We start from the raw sequence: 15,668 nt of genomic DNA on the forward strand, positions 1-15,668 counted from the left end.
CTTAACTCTTTAATACAACACAGTTTTTTGTTTCAGGTAGCTGCAGTTCAGAGTAAGTTTTCCAATCTTTTGAAGCATAAGAAGATAATGACTTTCCTAAGCTCTGTCTCTGTGAAATACTAACACTGTTTGAGGGAACATAGAAGAAACACAGAAGGTCTAGCAAGGACTGAAAAAACAAGTTGTAATGGCCCAAAAACCACAACTACATGTCAGCATATTTCAAACAATAGTAACCTGATATAATTCAATGCATCACAGAAATAAATACCTTTGTGGGACAGAACAGATTGATTCTTCTCATTTCATATTGTTCAGGGTAATCTGCAGTCTGCCCAAGGCCTGCTCCAAATATACTCTTAGGTATGCTATGTGAATGGGAATACATAATAAACATATAGTGGGGTTTTCCAAAACTGACTGCAAAAGTGGAAATACGCTTTGCAGATTATATTGCCCCAGCATTTCATATTCCTGATATGTACAGTGCCTTGAAAAAGTATTCATACCCCCTTGAAATTTTCCACATTTTGTGATGTTGCAATCAAAAATGGAAATTTAGTTTTTGGGGATTTTAGGTGATAGACCAACACGAAGCAGCACATATTATGTTGTGCCACTTTGTGCTGGTCTATCACATAAAATCCCAATAAACTACATTTAAGTTTTTAATTGTAACATGACAATGTGGAAAATTTCAAGGGGTATGGTTATTTTTTCAAGGCACTGTATCTGTTGTACCATGTGCTTGTGTTAGAAAGTATCCTGTTCTCTTTGTATTGCTATGTTTGTGTCAAATACCTGGAGATCCTGCCAGTGCCCCTGCTTTCCTATTTTAGACTGATCATGCTAGGAACATCCTTTCCAACATGGTCATCTTTTTGCCTGTGCTGGGAGCTCCTCCCCCAATGGCTATGACATGCTGACACCAACCCCCCCCCCCCGGGAAGATTAATGTATTGCTCTTTCTTCCTGGTTCTAATCTAAGATACTTGGTTCTGGAAATAAAGTGTGTGTCATGAAAAAAATTTACTTACTACACCTCTGGAATACATGCACTTTTCTCCATGTTTTATCCCTTTAAACATGCTGCGAGTACAGAACAAATAGTCGATGTGCTAGAAAAATAGTGTGCTTGATTACTTTTTTATACTTACTAATAAGTAATGAACTCTAATTGATCTCACTAATAGAACATTGCTACAGTATATAAAGACCACTTTCACCAAAAGAGAACAAAGCCGACTTGCCATTATTCTGCTTTGTCAACACTCTGATTTAGCAGAAAAACATTCAAAAAGGTCATTTACAAGGCAAAGGGACTTTCCACTTGATGACTAAATATGAAAAATAACCTTGTACCGTTCAAAGTCCAATGTTTTAATTATTAGTTAAAGGGGCTCTAAACACAAAAGGTTTTTTTACCTTAATGAATTCTCTCTGCATGAAATCCTTCCAACACCATGGTAGAAATAACTGAAATATAATGTGGAAATGAATATATGATTTTAGATTTTGACCAGAGATACGCTTTAAACAACACAGCCCTGGGAATAATCTAGTCCTGGCTATGAGAAGCCTTTCAGTGAGTTCCAGTCTCTATAAGACACCCACCATATACAGAGTAGTTGGTCTTCTTGCTGTGCTTCAGCAGTTGCCTAAGCAGATGACAGTGCCATCCATGACTCTGAGAATGGAAAATGCTGCCATCTTATTGCTGCATATTCTCTGTGACCACTGTGGTAAGTATAGTGTGCCGTTTAAATGTCAATACAGAAATAGATAAGATTTCAATAGAACTTTACACAGGTTATTTTGCATATATAAAGAACTTGTGGATGTGCCTGATCTCCAATACAATGTACGGATAGAGTTGTGTTTTAGAGAGATACAGTTTCCTATAAAAATGTAGAGTCAATTCACTCTGGCTTTGAACTTGCCAGTTGATGATAAGCGACATTTTGTGTTCTATTGAGATGGTTTCCATTCATTTTCTCTACCCTTTTTGATCTTGTGTTAACTGGAAACTAGTAAACAATACTGAAATTGCTAAACTACCCTCTTGTGTATTCTACGTTTCTCAGAACAAGAAGGAACTAATGAAACATGTTGTTCTTATCATGCTAAATATTGTGAAAATAGCAAAGTTAACCGTTGCATAGTGTATTTCATGCTGGTTCTGTTTCTCGACACAAAGTTTGAGATGATGCTCATATAAGAAAAATAGGCACATAAAGCTACAACTCTGGACCTAACTGACGAAATGGAAGCTACAACTTTGCTAAATAACAAAGTGAAAACTGAATTTGGCTTCATTCGCTTGGGCTATTACACACCCTGCGATTTTCAGCGACAGGAATCTGCAGGTTCCTCTGGCTGGAATTGACAGATGTGTGCAAATAGCTGGTACCACTGAACCTGTATAATGCAATGACAGGCTATTGGAGGTCACAGCTATTTGTGACGATTTGGACAGCCTGGATTTCCTGCTGTGGCTTGGACACACACAATGTAATCTTTGGCTGTGCACACAGTCACAAATGTGCGCACATCTGTAAATTCAGCTGCAGGAATCTGCAAATTCCTGCCACTAGAAATCGCAGAATATGTAATTGTTTGTGAGAGTGGAATGGTGTGAACCATAAAGATCCCATCTCAAAATTTGAATTATGTTTTGCATATGTGACATGCAGTTTATCATTCATCCATGCAGAGCTAACATAAGACCCCAAAAATCACTATTGGAGCTTATTCGCACCAGATACACTTTCATGCAGTTTGCTGTGTTTGTGATCGCTGCACTGTAAAGCTGGGTACAAGAGTATTTCTTTTCATTTAACCAGATTCCTTCATACACTCATGGTATGTGGATGCAGGAATTTCCCCCACTACGCTTCTGTATTCTGAGAGCAGGAATTACCCCCTCCACATCAGAATACACTGATCAGCACAGCAGCCATTGGCTTCAGCGGCTCATTGAATGTTGTTTTCCAGCAGGACCTTTCAGCAGAAGCCAGTCTAACAATCAAAATTTGTTTGGTTCCTGCTAAACTGGCCATATTTTGGTACATGTGTACCCAGCTTAACATTTGCATGATTAGTGCTCTTCTCCCTGGAACAGTGCTTTGCATGGCATTTTGGAAATATCCTGCATGCTGCATTTTACCCGCATTGATCCCTTATCTGTATATTCCAAATCAAGTTAAAAAAATGCACCCCAGTGTATCTGAAAACACACGTCGATGCATATAAAAGTTGCTTATATTTTCAATCACTTCTATTGGGAAGACGTTCTCTGTTGCAAGATTATGTAAGCTTTTTGTATATCTTACATATACAGCAAATTGTAGCATTTTTTACTGTATTTCTTGTTCATTTTAGCAAAGCAAAGAGTCTGGTTATTGTTCCAGAAATGACTGCAAAAGGACAGGGGGAATATTTTATGGTACCCATACAATCAATGTGTCTTAACAAACAAAAGCCTATTAGACCTAATCTACAGATAATTGGTCATTATGTGGGCTGTTCCTGACAGTCACAGCTAACATACATCAATCTGCATATCTTAATAGCGAATGTGGAAGATGTGTTCTACAATGACTGCATAGATGCATTCTTGGTATTACCCCTCCTGTCTTGCATATATTCTTAGACTAGTTAAACAATAAATTCCTGGCTTACCTGGATCTTGCAACTGCACCTTTGACCCTGATGGAAGATATTAATTCCAATGAGACTGAACACATTTTATTTTTTGAGTGCATCCATAAATCTTTATTAAATGAAATGAATGTTTTAGTCTGTAGGAAAGAAGTTGGTAGAACTGTTGAAGGCAGATAATTATAGTGTGCGTGTTCTAGCTTCAGTCAATGCATCTAGTGTGTGTGTGGGATAATGGAATGCTGGAATAGATGAAAACACATATGACTATTGATACATATGTATGTTTTACTAATATGTACTAAATATTCACAAATTAAGTATTACAAAATGAGTATGCATAATAACAGACGCCATTATTATTAAAATACAATTAAACAGTGTACTTTATGACAATATAAATGTAGTCTATGCCATGGTATATGTGAATGGTATTGATTTTATATGACTTCAGATCATCTAATAATGAGACCGACAAAAATGAAAGGAAAACTGCCATGAAAAAACAAAGCTGCCATTGTTCTCCTTTTCTTCTGAAAATGTTAGGTGCCTGGCTGTGTTGTTGACCATCTTGCTTCAGTGTTTCAAGGCACTGACTTTGAACAAATATACAGATGAGGAAAACCAGACTAAAAGCAGATATCCTTATCTTTATAGGTGTTTAAGATCTGTTACTCAGACAGCACTCAGCAAGGCAGCCAAATAAGTAGCATGTTATAAGGCGATCAGTCCAGATGTGTGTCTTGTGATGGGTGAATAAATTCATAATGTACTGTACATATCAGATTATATAATCAGATTTCTTTTCAGAAGATAACATTTGTTTCATAAAATGAAGCTGTGTCTGCACTCTGTCTCATGTACCTTCTTTTTCCTTCCCCTTTCTGTATTCTTTTCAGGGTGCCTTCTAACTATAATTCTACTGATGAGAGCTCTTGATCCATTGCTTTATGAAGTAGAGACTCTCCATTATTTTGACACACTGAAGGTATGCACAGTTAGTAAAAATAAAGCCCATGTGTGAGAAGCCATAGAAGACTTATCTCTATTGTCATGAAACTGAATTCTGACACTTAGAGGGGGTTTTCTAGGGAATTTAGTATTTGATTTTATGGTTCTGACACCTTTCTGTTGCACTGTTTTTCAAAAGTAAAACATCAGTGGGAACCCCATCTTGTTTAACTATAACCTATCATTATATATGATGAGTCATGTATTGATACCAGACTCTAGTGTAAGCAAAGGGTGCTAATTAAAGTAAATCACTTATGCTAATGTTGAAACTAGCCTCAATGGTAAAATACAGGTACTAATCTAATGTACATGAGCTCCAAAATCTTGGGGTGCTTTCATATTTAGCACTTCCTGTGGCTGTCTGATTATTAGGGCTTTCAGCACACTGTAGAAAACATTTGACTAATAGTGTGCATATATACTTGTATAAACAACCCCAATTCCAAAAAATGTGGATGCTGTGTAAAATCTACAAAAAAACAGAATGCATGGATTTGCAAATCTCATAAACCCATATATTATTCACAATAGAAAATAGAAAACGTCAAATGTTTTAAATGAAAAAAAATAAGATAATTGTGAAATTGATAGCAACAACACATCTCAAAGTTGGGATAAGGACATGTTTACCACGGTGTATCATCCCTTTTTCTTTTACCAACACTCTGTAAATGTCTGGGAACTGAGGAGACCGGTTGCTGGAGGTTTGGGAGAGGAATATTGTCCTATTCTTGCCTGATATAGGATTCTAACTGCTCAAGAGTCCTGAGTAGTCTTTGTTGTATTTTTTGGTTTCAACATGCACCAAATATTTTTCAGTCAGTGAAAGGTCTGGACTGCAGGCAGGCTACTATGAAGCCATGCTGCTGTCATAGATGCAGTATGTAGTTTAGCATTATTCTGCAGAAATACGCAAGGCCTTCCCTGAAAAAGACATTGTCTGGATGGGAGAAAATGCTACTCTAAAATGTGCAAGCTGCCCATTCCGTTCTCGCCAGTGCACCCCCATACCGAGATGCTGGCTTTTGTACTGAGCACTGATAACAAGCTAGAAAGTTGCTTGCCTCTTTAGTCCAGAGGACGCGGTGCTTATGGTTGCCAAAAATGACAAATTTTGTTTCGTCTGACCTCAAAACAGTTTCCACTTTTCAACTGACCATTTTCAATTTTATGGTGAGGAACATTAGTCTGAAATTGCTTGCAGCTTTTCACAGATTGGTGAATCTCTGGCCATCTTTACTTCTGAGATACTGTCTCTCTAAGATGCGCTTTTTTATGTCCCATCATGTTACTAACCGGTTGCCATCTAACCTAATTAGATGAAAAATGTTCTTCCTTGTTAGTACACTTAGTTTTCCAGCTTTTTGTTGCCCTGTCCCAACTTTTTTTGAATTCAATATTTATTTCTTAAAATGGCACATTTTCTCAGTTTAAAAATTTTATATCTTTTCTATTGTGAATAAAATATGGATTTATAAGATTTTTCAAATCATTGCATTCTATTTTTATGTAGATTTTACACAACGTCCCAAACTTTATTGGAATTGGGATTGTACATCAAATGGATATAAATAATATCAGTGCAAGCTAATTAAATAAATTTGTGTATAGTTATGTAATTATACTATATATAGGAACATATGCATTTGCTCAATATGTAATCTGTCACTACTTCCTGCTTTGAAGAGCCACACAAGGGTTTTGCTTTGCAGCCTCTTTTCTCAATACACGTTCACAAAACTACAGTGTTGTAAAAGTGTACGAAAACACAAAATACTTTATTTTAACCGCTTCCGGACTGCTTGCCCGCAATGTACTGCAGGCAAAGCGACATACCCATATGTCGCTTTGCTCTTCTGGGTTTAGAGCCCCCCCGCTGACCCCCACTGTCATTCGTGTAGGAGGTGTATGTCAGCAGGTCTTGGCCAGTGATTTTGGCCGGCCAATCTCCTACAGCGAATGGAGATGCAGAGCTGTGCCTGTATTTGTAAATACAGGCATAGGATCTAGCTGGTTCTTCTCTCCTTGGAACCATTTTCCCCCTGCCACCCTGCCAGTGCCATTAGTACAGTGTCAGTGTACAGTATTTTTCACTGATCACTGTATTAGTGCCAATAGTGATGTCAGATAACGTCAGGATCAGTTAGCATCCCTCCTGACAGCCAGGTGCTCTTTTCCCATGAGTTGCACTAGGTACCTGTAAATTTAGAGTCCAAAATGTCCAACGAAAGGTACACTAGTGAAGAGGCCTACAGGATTCTGAGCATGTCAGGTGAGAGTGAAGGGGAAGACACCCTGACACAATCAGCCTCAGAATACGAACCTCTAGACAGCAGCGGCACCCTGACAGGTAGCTCGGACGATGGAGAAGAGGTCCCTGTCAAGATCATGTGTACCCAACCCCGTGAAGCTGAAGTGCTAGGATCGCATGACTTGTCTCATATGCAGCAGAGTGCCAGTACTAGTGCCACACTAACTTTTGGTGAACTGGCAAGCACCAGCGGCCTAGTATATCCTGGTATTTTTTATACCAGCACTGCAATATCACTTGGTGATGTGGCGAGTCCTATAAGTGAAGTAAAAGCTGGTGCGGTGGCGAGCACAAGTAGTGTCCTTCCGGACGTGCTTGCAAATCCTGAGTGGCGGCACACAGATTCTGCAGCACCCTTACTTCCCCATTCACTGCCCAACCTGGAATTCAGGTGGAAACAGCAAATTTAACTACTCCCTTTGATTTTTTGGAGCTGTTTTTCACAGAAGATTTGTACAATTTGATTGTGGGCCAAAGCAATTTGCTCAACAATATATCGCCGCAAACCCAAATTCAAACTATGCCAGACCATACACATGGAAACCCATTACAGTTTCCGAATTTAAAACTTTTTTTGGCCTAACCCTCAACATGGCTTTACAAAAAAGAATGAGTTGCGGTTGTATTGGTCCACAGACCCGATTCATCATATGCCCGTGTTCTGCTGCCATGGCCAGGCATAGATATGAGACAATAATGTGCTTCATGCATTTCAGTGATAACACACTCTGTCATCCTCGGGGTGGCCCTGAACATGATAGGCTCTACAAAACTTAGCCCCTCATAAACCTCCTCACTGAGAAATTTGCAGATGTGTATACACCCCAGCAAAACATCTGCGTGGATGAGTCCCTCATTCACTTTACTGGTCACCTTGCATTCAAACAGTACATGCCCAGCAAGCGTGCCGGATATGGGGTCAAATTGTATAAGCTCTCTGAGAGGGCCACAGGCTATACATACAAATTTAGGGTTTATGAGGGAAGAGACAGTGAAGTACAGCCCCACGACTGCCCAGACTACATGGGGAGCAGTGGCAAGATAGTTTGGGACTTGGTGTCGTGTTTGTTCCGTATGGGGTACCACTTATACGTGGACAATTTGTGTACAAGCTTGCCACTATTTAGACATTTGTACAATCTTGGAATTGGCTCATGTGGCACCTTGCGACCTAATCGCCGGGGCTTTCCCCAATGGCTTGTAAATACCCGACTTAGAAAGGGGGAGAAAGCCTGCTGGAGGAATGGTGAATTGCTCGCATTGAAGTGGAAGGACAAACGGGATGTTTTTGTGCTGTCTTCCATTCACGCAGACGCAACAGTCCAAATTAACACGTTATCTGGCATTGTTGAGAAACCCCTCTGTGTCCACGACTATAACTTTAACATGGGAGCAGTGAACTTCAACAACCAAATGGTGAATCCGTACCTAATTTCCTGGAAAGCTCGACACTGGTACAAAAAGGTGTCTATTTACTTATTTCAATTGGCTTTATATAACGCTTTTGTAATTTTCAAAGCAATTGGACGAAGTGGATCCTTCCTAAAATTCCAGGAAGAGATCATCACGTCCCTTTTGTATCCAGAAGGTGCTGTGGCCCAATCCTCAAATCCATGATGCAGTTAGCCGGCTGCATGAGAGGCATTTTCCAGATGTCCTCCAACCCAAAGGTCACCCAAAAGAAGATGTGTCTGTAGGAGACACGGAATAAGACACGACACCCCCTTTTTTTGTTCTCGTGTCCTGGCCAAATTGGTCTCTGCCTCAAGGACTGCTTCCGTCACTACCATACTCTACTCTATTAGTATAGGGTACAGCACGGCACAGTTCAGGGCACATATTTACACAGGGTCTCAAAAGATGTTAGGTAGTCAGGAAACTGTCTATCGCATTTTGAGAGACCCTACAATCTGTTTTAAACAGTTAAAGTTAAAAAAAAAAAATAAATAATAAAAAGTTAAAAAGCAAAAATAGTTATTGCGGTTGTTGCTACTGTTACAATTTTACTGTTTTATTGTTAACCATTGCTGTTTTCTTTGCAGGAATGTCATTCAGCTGCAGCACCGACCTGTTTATTCTGACAGCAACAGGAACTTGCTCTCAGAATGTACATAAGTCAGTGTGGGCAGCTCTGTTGGATGAGATTTTTCAACCGCAGTTAAAAAAAGAGCATATGTGCCAAAGCATGGGGGTCTGGGGTGGCCAGTTGGTTGATGGCCCTATGCTTCGGCATTAATATTTTATAATATTTTCCGGCACATTTCATGTGTGCCCACCATTAGAAGTGGGTGGATGCAGGGAGGTATATTCTAATGGTGGACATACCACATCATTTCTGGCAGAGATTTTTTCTCTTTTTTTCATTCAGACCAGAGGCTGCATAAAAAAAAAAGAACATAGCATATAGCCCCTATGTTTCGGCATATACATTTAATAATATTTTTTGGCATATATTTCAAGAAAAAGGTTGTTTTATTGAGTTACTGTTTTATTTTAATGGTGGGCATACCACACACTTTTTCTGGCAGAGATGTCTTCTCTTTTTTTCATTCAGCCCACAGGCTGCATAAAAAAAAAAGAACATAGCATATACACCCAACAAGGACCAGCAACGTACTGGTATATCACTGGACTTTGATTGGTTATACCAGGATGATGCCTGCAGCTACATGTAGCAGAATACATTTTGGCCTAAATTTATGACTAACCTTTAGTTTACTATATGTTTTTTATAGCTGAAAGTAAAAAATATTGTGTTTTTTTTTTCAAAATCTTTGGTCTTTTTTTTGTTTATAGTGTGAAAAATAAAAAGTGCACAGGTGATCAAATACCAACAGAAGAAAGCTCTATTTGTGTGGAAAAAAAGGACATAAATTTAATTTATGTACAGTATTGCATGACCGCACAATTGTTAGTTAACCGCCTCCCACCTGCCATATAAGGTAATGACAGGTGCAAGGCGGATCTCTTGTTCTGGGAGGACGTCATATGACGTCCCCCCCACCTTAACTCCGCGTGCGCGGCTCTGGGAGCACGCAGCGTGGCGATCAGTGGTACGCTGTGTCCCTAGGACACAGCGGATCACCGATCAACGAAAAGAGCCGAAGATGTCGACTCGGTCATGTGATCAGCTGTGTCCAATCACAGCTGATTGCATGTAAATAGGGAAATGCCGGTTATCGGCATTTCTCACCTCACGAGCTGTCAGCTGACAGCTCGAGAGGAGAGGAGAGCCGGTAATCGGCATTCCTCGGAGGGGACATGTACATTGATGATCACGGCACTGATGATCAGTGTGCCCTGATGATCAGTGTAGCCCCAGCAGTGCCACCTGTCAGTGCCCATCAATGCTACATATCAGTGCCTACCAGTGCACATCAATGCCATATATCAGTGCCCATCTGAGCTGCCTTTCAGTGTCACCTATCAGTGCCAGTCAGTGCCACCTATCAATGCCAGTCAGTGTCACCTATCAATGCTGCCAATCAGTGTCGCCTAACAGTGCCAGTCAGTGCCACCTATCAGTGCCATATATGAGTGCTGCCTTTCAGTGCTCTTCAGTGATGCCTGTCAATGCCCATCAGTGCCTCCTACTAGTGCCTCCTCATCAGTGCCACCTATCAGTGCCCATCAGTGCAGCCTATCAGTTCCCATCACTGCAGCCTCATTAGCGCACATCAGTGAAGGAGAAAAATCACTTATTTACAAAATTTTATAACAAAAACTAAAAAAGAATTGTTTTTTTTTTTCAAAATTTTCAGTTGTTTTTGGTTTGTTTAGCAAAAGATAAAAAAAACAGAGGTGATTAAATACCACCAAAAGAAAGCTCTGTCTCAAAAAAATGATAAAACTTTCATATGGGTACAGTTTTGCATGACCGCGCAATTGTCATTCAAAGTGCAACAGCACTGAAAGCTGAAAACTGGCCTGGGCAGAAAGGGGTTATAAGTGCCCTGTAGGCAAATGGTTAAACTAGAGCAGCGCTGTATAGCAAATATTGGCATAAATTGCAGTACCTATACCATAGTTTGTAGACGCTATAACTTTCACACAAAGCAATCAGTATACAATTATTGGGATTTTTTTTACCAAAAACATGTAGCAGAATAAATTTGGCCTAAATGTATGACTAACTTTGAGCTTACTATATATTTTTTATAGCCGAAAGTAAAAAAATATTGTTTTTTTTTTTAAATCACTTGCCCTCCTGAGGATTTACCCCCCTTAATGACCAGGCCTCTTTTTGCTACTCGGCGCTGCACTAATTCAACTGATAATTGCGCGGTCATGCAATGCTGCACCCAAACGAAATTTACATCCCTTTTTTCACACAAATAGAGCTTTCTTTTGGTGGTATTTGATTACCTCTGCGCTTTTTATTTTTCACGCTATAAACAAAAAAAGACTAAAAATTTTGAAGAAAAACAATATTTTTTACTTTCAGCTATAAAAAATATATAGTAAACTCAAAGTTAATTATAAATTTAGGCCAAAATGTATTCTGCTACATGTTTTTGGTAAAAAAATTCCCAATAAGTGTATATTGATTGCTTTGTGTGAAAGTTATAGCGTCTACAAACTATGGTATAGATACTGCAATTTACGCTATTTTTTTGCTATACAGCTCTGCGCTAGTTTAACAGACAATTGCGCGGTCATGCAATACGGTACATAAATGAAATTTACATCCTTTTTTTCCCCACAAATGGAGCTTTCTTTCGGTGGTATTTGATTGCCTGTGCGTTTTTTATTTTTTGCGCTATAAAAAAAAAAGCCTGACAATTTTGAGAAAAAAAAACAATATTTTGGACTTTTTGCTATAAAACATGTCCAGTAAAAAAAATTTAAAAATCAAATTTAGTCATAAATTTCTGCCAAAATGCGTTCTGCGACATGTCTTTGCTACAAAAAACCCCAATACGTGTAAATTAATTGGTTTATGTGAAAGTTATAGTGGAAAGATACTAGAATTTAATTTTTTTTTTATACTAATAATGGCGGCGATCAACGACTTATGGCGGCGATCAGTGACTTATGGCGGGACTGCGGCGGACATTCTGACTTGGGGTCACTGACATCCCCAGTGACACCAATACAGTGATCAGTGCAAAAAAAACCCACTGACACTGTACTTATGGCACTGGGGAGGAAGGGGTTAACTTTATTATTCAGTGAAAGGGTTAACTGTGTGAGGGGAGTGTTTTACTAGGGGGCGGGGGTGTGTACTGCACGGAGACACACTGATCCGGACAGATAAACTCTTCTGTCCCGATCAGATCAGCGTGTCAGGAGCTGTCAGGGAACTGACAGAAACACAGCTACTGCAACTGTGCTCTCTTTCATTGATTGCCGCTAATCGCCGGGACATAGCCGGTAACAACCGGCTGTGACCCGGTGACTGACATCCGCGGCCGTGATCGGCGGGACAGGTAGGGCGGGGGCACGCCTCACGCATGCCCCTTACCTGTTTTGGAAAACACACGTTATAAAACGTGGTTTTGCCCATCCGTGCCGTCGTATTTCTACAGTGGCTGGGCAGCATGTGGTTAAATTTCAGTCTTTTTTTTGTTTATAGCGTGAAAAATAAAAAGTGCACAGGTGATCAAATACCACCGAAAGAAAGCTCTATTTATGTGAAAAAAAGGACATAAATGTTGTTTGGGTACAGCATTGCTTGACCGCGCAATTATCAGTTGAAATAGTGCAGCGTTGTATAGCAAAAAGAGACCTGGTCAGGAAGGGGGGTAAATCCTCAGGATGGCAAGTGGTTAAAAGAGAAGAATGGACTTTTAGAAAAACAAACATTTATACTCACCTAGGTGTATGCAGCATCAGTCTGATGCTGCATCTGTCCCCCTCAAGCACTGCAGTGAGAACTAAGCAATCAAACACCACTGATTGCTCAATTCTCTCCTCCACTGTAAGAAGAGAGCCACGACTGTCAGTCTCTCTGCTCTGCCCCTTCAGTGCTCACTGGAGCGCTGGTCTGTGGAGAGGCTGGCTTAGGCTGAGCCAGGTGCCACTCCAGGCATGTGGGTGGATCCGGACTATATGGTCAGGATCTTTTCAGAGCTTGGACCTGTTGAGTGACCTCAGCCGACAGCGGACCTTAGACCGCTGTCTACTGAAAACAGGTCTCAGGGGTGCAGAAGGAACTGCACTTCTATGATCCATAGAAGAAGTGCAGCCAAAATAGCTTTGGCTATACTTCTTTAAGTATAGTGGGGAAGAGTTAAAACCCTTGATTAATGCTGTCTGTGTCTCCACTGGGGAGATTAACCCTGTCTATTTTCCAAAGACATGCTGGCAGGTGAATTGATTCCTGTCCAAATTGGCCCTAGTATGTGTATGTATGAATGTGAGTTGGGGACCTTAGATTGTACACCCCTTGAGGGTTAGGGACTGATGTGATGTACAATATATATGTAAAGCACTATGTAAATTGACAGCGCTATATAAGTACCTGAAATAAATAAAATAAATACATTTGTGCTGTCACCATTGTTACTGAGACTAAAAGTGTAGGATGATTAAGAATTTTGAGTTGTCACCAAACCAGGTATAGAGGTGATATCTTCTAGTGAGGACATTTTTGTGCTACTGACAAAGAGGAGGAAATATCCTTTATTAGAGAGAGATTTTCTCCTACTTCCTATTGTATCTATGATACAGGAAGTGAAAGGAAATCTCCCCAATGGGACAGAGACAGCAGATGAAAATCTGACATCAAATCTACCATCAAAATATAAAAGAAAAATGTTGTCTTAATGTGAACCTGTTACTAACAGTGCCACTTTTAACCAGCAGCCCACAGTTCTTCATCTGAAGAAGCATGGATATACAGTAGATACAGTTGTGCTCAAAAGTTTGCATACCCTGGCAGACATTGAAATTTTGGCATTGATATTGAAAATATGACTGATCATGCCAAAAAATGCTCTTTTATTGAAGTATGATCACACACAAGGTGACACACACGGGTTAAAATGCCAATTATGTGCTTTTCCATCTTTATAAAGTTCTACTACCTTGTTACGCAGGACTTTTGACAGTTCTTTTCTGATCCCCATGGCTCAGTATCTAGCCTAGTCAGTGTTTCCACGTAAGAGCTAACAAACTCATTGACTATTTATACACTGACACGAATTGCAATTTAAAGAGCCACAGATGTGGGACATTAACCTTTAATTGGCATTTTAACCCGTGTGTATCACCTTGTGTGTCTGTACCAAGGCCAAACATTCCAGGGTATGTAAACTTTTGATCATGGCCATTTGGGTTATTTCTGTTATCATTATGATTTAAAAAGGAGCCAAACAACTATTTGATAATTAATGGCTTCAAATGATCTTTTATATCATCCTTCAATAAAAGAGCATTTTTTGGCATGATCAGTCATATTTTCAATATCTATGCCAAAATTTCATAATTTCTGCCAGGGTATGCAAACTTTTGAGCACAACTGTACTTTTCCTATGGCCCATGTAATGAAACTCCTCCGTTTCCTAGTCGTTGCAAGTATTCAGCCAGTTGGATGATTCAATCACTTGCTCCTTTCACCACATGCTGCAGTTTCTCCTGTCGGCTTGTCCTGTAGTGATGCATGGCCCACCTGTGGGGTAATCATATCCATCCTTTTTTTAGAGGCACTTTAAGATACACTTTAATACAAAATTCTGTAATGGCAGGAAATTAAAATGTGAAAGTCACATCAAAATAACATTTAGGGCAAAGAATGCAATATTAGTTCAAAACATGCTCTTATTAAAATATACTATTCCCTTAAAAATATTAGTTGACTTTTCACTTCATAGATTTTCAAAAGAAACGTCTACTAAAATCCATTCCACTTGATCACACATGTCTCATAGTTAGACTCAAAATTCTACATCCTCAAGCAAAAGTACAGGCATTCCTAAAATTCCTATCTTTCTTTTAACAAACTCTTTCAGTTTGAATAATTTGAAACTAACTATTGTTTATACAATTAGCTGAGAAACAAATGGTGTTATTCAATTGCAGGCTGTGGACCCAATGCGCTCTGGTTACTATGATGACCTTCGCAGCAAGTTCCAGATGGAAAATGCCATATTAAAAATGGAGTATGCGGAGTCCAATTTGATTATTGTTCTAGATAAGGTAATCGGTGAAAAATCTTTACAACAAGCTATACATTACTTATTATCGGTAGCAATTTTTAACACACATTATTTTGTTCTCAGAAGCTAACAAGATTATGCCACCTAGACCATTTGGTATTAATCAGTCACATGTGTCTGTCAAACAATCAGCTTCGCTCCCTTCCCAGAGACATTTCCATGCTGCTAAGTATTGAGGTATGTGAATTGGATCTAGGAGAGTAGGGTCTTGTGTATTATCTGGATATATATAATTGTTAATGTAGTTTTCACACATGCATTTTAGAAAGTTGCATGATATTTTTATAAATCTGTTGGAAGCCTTATTAGTGCAATACTGATGAAAATATTCAAAAGGTTCTCTGATACATTGGACCTGCAAGAAGGATGTATTCACACTGAATGTGGCCACGACTCCAATGTCTGTATGCTCAGTCTGTTACATATTTTAGAGATTTGGCAATATATTAAAGATTCACACATGAGGATGATAGGAGCAGTTGGTCATCCTATCAGCTGCATAAGCTCCTGCCGGCATAGATACA

General features: G+C 39.4%; 1 protein-coding gene across 7 annotated transcripts in view; it reads left to right on the forward strand.

Annotated features, from left to right (window-relative positions):
• Positions 1-15,668, forward strand: part of RABGGTA (Rab geranylgeranyltransferase subunit alpha) — a 65,285-nt gene that overhangs the window by 38,143 nt on the left and 11,474 nt on the right. For all 7 annotated transcript variants that reach the window (XM_089677157.1, XM_089677163.1, XM_089677159.1 and 4 more), the window contains 3 exons: positions 4,560-4,648; positions 15,008-15,124; positions 15,208-15,321. In XM_089677157.1, the coding sequence (XP_089533283.1) occupies positions 4,560-4,648; positions 15,008-15,124; positions 15,208-15,321 (320 nt within the window). The remainder of the gene's footprint in view (positions 1-4,559; positions 4,649-15,007; positions 15,125-15,207; positions 15,322-15,668) is intronic.

The sequence above is a fragment of the Staurois parvus genome, unplaced genomic scaffold (genome assembly GCF_062004578.1).
Source record: "Staurois parvus isolate SC_StPar_1 unplaced genomic scaffold, SC_StPar_1.0 ptg000178l, whole genome shotgun sequence".
NCBI classification, from domain to species: Eukaryota; Metazoa; Chordata; class Amphibia; order Anura; family Ranidae; genus Staurois; species Staurois parvus.